General features: G+C 41.3%; 1 protein-coding gene across 2 annotated transcripts in view; it reads right to left on the reverse strand.

Annotated features, from left to right (window-relative positions):
- LOC123959746 (transducin-like enhancer protein 4) overlaps positions 1-5,613 on the reverse strand; it is a 35,863-nt gene extending 30,250 nt beyond the window's left edge. For both annotated transcript variants that reach the window (XM_046033999.1, XM_046033998.1), the window contains exons 1-4: positions 5,117-5,613; positions 4,661-4,746; positions 2,656-2,719; positions 2,481-2,525 (exon numbers count right to left, since the gene is read on the reverse strand). In XM_046033999.1, the coding sequence (XP_045889955.1) occupies positions 2,481-2,525; positions 2,656-2,719; positions 4,661-4,746; positions 5,117-5,161 (240 nt within the window). In that variant the 5' untranslated portion in view covers positions 5,162-5,613. The remainder of the gene's footprint in view (positions 1-2,480; positions 2,526-2,655; positions 2,720-4,660; positions 4,747-5,116) is intronic.
- Positions 5,614-6,000: the final 387 nt, after the last annotated feature.

Consider the following 6,000-nt stretch of genomic DNA (forward strand, 5'->3'; position numbering starts at 1 on the left):
TCCCCATCCTTCGCTTGCTTTATTTCTCTTTCAGCCTCGCTAATTTGCAATTGATTAGCTGTCCTCTGGCAGCTCAGTCCCATGCTCTACACCCCTCGTACCCTCCTCTCCGCCTACCCGCCCGTCCTCTCCTCCATCTAAGAGTCAATTTCTCTTTAACGAGGGCACCAGAGCCCTTCTGTGTAAATAAAACAGAGAGCAGAGCTAAAAATCAATGGGCTTATTACCCTTAGAAAATGCTAAACAAGCAATATTAGCAATTTGCTTGGTAGCCGAGGCCGACTGCCGTAATGGGAGTGAAGCTTAACACCCCCCTCCCCAGAAAAAATCACCCCCACCCCCATCCTCCACCCTGCAATCTCTCCATCCACTCAACATGTCACACAAGTCGTTTCGTCATATCAAATGGCGTAAAAGATAGAAGACACACATTAACGCCCATGCACGTTTGGAGTAGAGGTGCACACAAACACAGCCTGCACATGAAAATAATTTGCTTCAAAAACCTTCATACACACACACACACACACACACACACACACACACACACAAAACATGCACTCAGAGACAGAAATTAGGGATTCAAAACTGTTGCCTAACAGAAATCATTGGGCACAACACACAGCCACAGGCCATATTTTACCTCTTTTTATTTTTTCTACCTTTGCCCCAATAAGCACTCTCGCACACGCACACATGCATAAACAAACACACACAGACAAACAGCAGGAGACAGCAGGATTTATAGTAGATGCCCAGTATTTCATCAGACAAGTCTGCTTAGTGTGTCAGTACAAAGCTGTATGTGTGTGCAACATTCACACACAGAAACACACACATTCACACACACATTCACACACTACAACAGAAAAACCACAAACACCAACACACATGCCCAAGTAAACGCCAACAATATATAAGCACATGCACAGTCACACACACACACATAACGGGTGCAAATAGTACACACACAACTGAATAAACAACTACAGTGCGCATCCAGGCAAACACACACACTCAAGCACACACTAAGTAAACATGTACAGTATACATGCAGACTGTTCTACAGACACCCACCACACACACACACAAGTGACTACAAACACACACAGATACAGCAAAGTAAACACACAGTGTAGATATACACAAACAGAAAATCACACACACAGCAAGACAAAGGCCAAGCATTTATCACTTCCTCTCATACCCACAAACACACGCATTCGCGCACACGCACACACCATTTCTCTGGAAATGAATGTGTAGTTAGCTGTGGCCCATTTAGCCTGGCAGATGATGTGTGGTTAATGCAGACATTTATGCTAATGATCTGCCGTGTTTCAAAAAAGGCAGCAGTAATGTAAAGGCTCGTTAAAGGCCAAATCCTCGTTCACTCGAGTCATTTTTCAGCCCATTTTCTAGTTCAATTAAACTGATGAAATCATTATTCACACGTGGAATCACTACTCAGCTTCACAAGGCAGCCAACCTGCTGCTTTTTTACACTTTAAATATATCACATTTCTCTTATGAAATGCAACACCTTTACATTAATATATGTTCTGGGATTCTTTTCCTTTAACACTATTCCGAGTTTGTGCCTCTCATGTTTTATCAATGCATTCAAGTCACAACTAAGCATCCAGATTTCCTAAAAATAATTACCTGGTGATCTTTGAAAAACCCAGAAGGTTGTTTAATAAAGTGTATCACTGTGCTGAAGGTATTTCCAGAATCTGCAAAGACTCTTCTAATTCTCTGGATGAAAAAAAATACTCAGTCACTTTTAAACCCGATTCTCAAGTTTCGACTGTGTTTCCTGATATAGATATCCAGAAATGACTCTTTTTGTAAAATGCGAGCTGAATATGTACTATTTTGTTTGAAAATATAAAAGAATATAAAGAAACATATGTTCCAATACTGATAATATATTTTTTGTTTTTGGTTCATGTTGTACAAATTAAGCAAGGACATATATTTTCCACCTACTATCTTTCTTTGTATTAGGAAACAGAGATGTTTGCTGCATGTTAAATCTTATTTAACTTGAACAGAATAATGTTTAGAAGAGGCTTTGAGGATGCTGGAAAGACCTTCAAAAAAGCGGTATGTGTAACTAAGTAAACCTTTTGGGTTTTTCACTGATCACTGGGTGGAAATTAAACCAGATGCTTAGCTCTGTAGCTCGGTATTACATGACAGGCACAAACGGGGCCTAACACACTAGAATATAACTGCAGGGAATTTGCTGACCAAAGAAAAGTGAAGAGATAATTATAAGGAGGTAACAACAATTAAAACGTATGTATTCTTGAAGAATTTAGCAAAACTATTAACACCAGTTTGTACAAAGCGTGGGGGCCTAGAGATACCTCAGTGTTAAATTCAAACCTGCCATCAACTAACTGCAGTTTGACCTTCCTACTGATAACCTTGTAGTACTGGTGGTGATACGTGATACGTGAAACGTTTCCTACCTGCTTGTGCATCTCGATGTTGAGCCCGTATGACATTTCGTAGTACTGAAAAAAACAAAGATCAAAGCAAAGTCTAAAAAGGTTTTCTCTGTTCCTCATTTTGCACACACCAAACATACTAATGGATTCATGTGAACACACATACACACACACACACACAGTCAAAGAGACTCACCATGACATAGTGTCTCTGCATCTCAGTTTTCTCACTGGCCAGTTTCTCACACTCCAATTTCAGACTGTGAGGCAAAAGGAAATTGTTATGTTAGTGTATATGTCATGGTCAACACACACAGCAACCCACAAGTTAAACAAAAAATACCCACCTGAAATCATTTACGACTTTAAATTAGAATGCTCTGAAAGATCCCTTACATGTTTTGTCACATGAAACTTCCAAAATTGAAATTGGAGATATCTCAGAATACTGAGCCTGCAAGTGACTACATCCTGTTAGTTTATATTTGCATTTCTAAATTTGAGTTCAACAAAGAAAGATAGAAAAAAGAGCTGCTTGGATCACACGTTTCCCCTGCAGACACAGACACTTACTCAGCAGGTACAGAGCAGTAATTAATGGATCAATAGACGACCACACAAACCTCATCATATATTCTTACAGTGTGAGTGGATGCCAAAACTGCACCATCAACAAAAAGCAGCCATATAATGAGGATCCATTTTACAACTGTGGTTACACAAAAGCTTAACTCTTTTAAATGTTGACTGTTACTGGAAAACCTCCACATTATTTCTACATGCTTTCTGTACATGCATTTTATTGGCAGGTTTACAATGTCACCGGTAAAGTTAGGACACTGACATGCCAAATCCGAACAAATAGAGATACGTTTGCATGTTACTGAAATGTAATTTGTGTAATCAGCTGGCATATGTATTAAAGAGATTTTAATACATATGCCAGCTGATTACACAAATGCCTTAATTTGAGCATGATGATGAAGCATTTTGGACAGTGTCCATTTGGTTTCATCCACCCAGAAGGTTGGAGAATGTACTCAACAAACACTGAAATTATGTAGTTGTTCACATTAAGTAAAAAGGTAAAAATCAACAAAGCTGGAGAGGCAGGTTTTTACACAATGTGAATGTAAATAAGCTGTGCATCTGTTATTTTAAATGATATCAAGTGACAGGAAATTGGATAATTACGTTGACAAATGTGTTAAGCTCAAAGAAAGTCTCAGAAGACCTTTAACTTTCTCCTAAATAAAAACAAAAAATATCCAAACAAAATGATATAGATTCAGCGCACGTATCAGAACAACCCTTACTTCCTTTTTTACCAAATCAGTGTCTCCCTGCAGATAGGACTTCACGCATATGCAGCAGTTTGATCACTGTATTACACATGCAGCAGACACTATCCTTGGTTCAGCTCATTCAGATCTAGGTTTGGCCAGCAAACTGGACCGCTGGTTCATCCCACTAGGTGATTGGGCAATAATTACAAGGTGGCCAGAGGTGGGCGATTATTATGCATTGGTATCATACTTATGGTTCTGCCCCCCAGCAATGTATTTCACACTTCATCATGTCGGGTAAAAAAGTATTTCACACCATTTGAGCTTGCAGAGAGAGACGTGCATACCAAGGTTGATGGGGTTTACCTGTGGTTAGCCACCAGTGATAGATGGACCTGAAACAAATCTACCAGCAGCTCTATGGAGGGTCTGAGGAGAAAAATTTCATGGGCTCTCCAGATGGCTATTTAATTTAAACTAAGAATATTTTATTTCTCAATTAAATCCTTAACAAAAAAGAAGTTTGTGTCATGTATTTCATGTCATTGCATCATGCATTTCCCCCCAAAATGTTGGTCATACTGTATGATTCATGACCAGTGCAAGGGAGGTTGACATCATAGAAATTATTTTTCTCACATAATCTTGGAATTCGAGTTTCAGCTACAATTATCGTTTAATCTTTAGATTGTTTTCTCAATGTAATTGTTTGACCTGTATAAAAAAAGCTAATTGTGAAAGAAATCCATTACAATAAATAATCGATTAACCATTGCTTTAAACTATGGAGCCACAGTAACACACAATCACTCCTCAACCCAGTGCATAAAGTGGCATCAGTATTGTGGTCACTATTTTGCTGATGAACAGATGTTTCCATGCAGAGTTAATGTCATACTCCATCCAAAGTCTTACCTGTGATACTGGGCTTGGAGGAAGTGAAACTCCTCCTTGATCCGGTCGCAGGACTCGGTGACAGTGAACTTTAACGGCTGTCCCGGCTGGTGGGGGACCTCAATCCAAACCAAACAGCGTGTAGGGATAGGAGAGAGGAAGAACTGAGCCACCAAAGTTCAGTATCACGACACACACACACACACACACACACACTCACACACAGCCAAGACCGTAGATGACAAAAGGCCTCTGTGATACAGATGGCCTTTTGGTTTTACTCAGACTCCTTACACGTTCACCCACGCACACTCACAGACACACATGCAGCTGCAGCAGTTTGACAATGAGCGCAATTGTCCGTGCGAGCGCGCGGTGGCACGGAAACTTGATCTAAACTGATTACGCATCAGGCGCGCGGCTGTTCATCTGCGCTGTTTTGACATACTGCTTTGGCTGCATCTGCTCTCTACTTACCGGGTGCCGTGCCGGGGGGTACATCTTGCTCAGATCTCGAATCATTAAAATGTATTGCAAAGTTCATCCACATAAATACGAAAACAAAATGTGTTGAGCACGGATCCTTCTCCGTGCGTAAAAGGTTAGTCAGTGGCTGGTTTGCAGGCTATGTGCAGGTTCCGTGAAGAGAGGAAACATCCCCGGACCTTTGCTTGGCCGTCATTCTTTTAGATAGTATTTTAAAAGTCCATTCAGTGTGATCATCAAAGCAGGAGTTGCCTCAGTCTTCTCCAAGATCTCCAGCACGTTATTCTATGCGCACAAAGCTTGATATTTTCCCTCTGAACTAACAACGAATCCACTATTTTCTCTTATTTTCCCTACAAAGCATCGACTTCTGGCACATCATGACCCTGCTTGTCCGCGAGTGAGCTTCTCCACGGCGTCCCGTCGTCACGCATTTATCGGTTAATTTCCTACAGCCTCCCTCTTCTCATCCTCACACAGCACCGGCGGAGCGACCACCTCACCGACTGTAGCCGCCTGCCCCTGCCAAGCCAAATTTAGAAGCAACCAGTCACACGAGCGCAATTACATATTCACAACAATTATTAGAGCCCGTACCGTGACGTCGGGATGTGTAGTTTAATTCATTTCAGTCGATAGTAAGCTCTACAGATGTGCGTCTGCTGTAAAGAACTACAACTTCCCGGCTCCTCCGCGAACCTCTCAAAGCCAATGGTGTGTGGTCTGAAGGAGGAGCGGCCATTAAAGACAGCCAATAGCGATAGACAAGTGAACACACTGCGCTCTATCCTCCTGCCAATCATCGATATGTTGTCCAATCACCTCCAAAAGGATGCACTTTATGGAGGCTCCCCACGTGGGGGCTTGGTCTGGTA

Source organism: Micropterus dolomieu, linkage group LG21 (assembly GCF_021292245.1).
Source record: "Micropterus dolomieu isolate WLL.071019.BEF.003 ecotype Adirondacks linkage group LG21, ASM2129224v1, whole genome shotgun sequence".
Classification (NCBI taxonomy): domain Eukaryota; kingdom Metazoa; phylum Chordata; class Actinopteri; order Centrarchiformes; family Centrarchidae; genus Micropterus; species Micropterus dolomieu.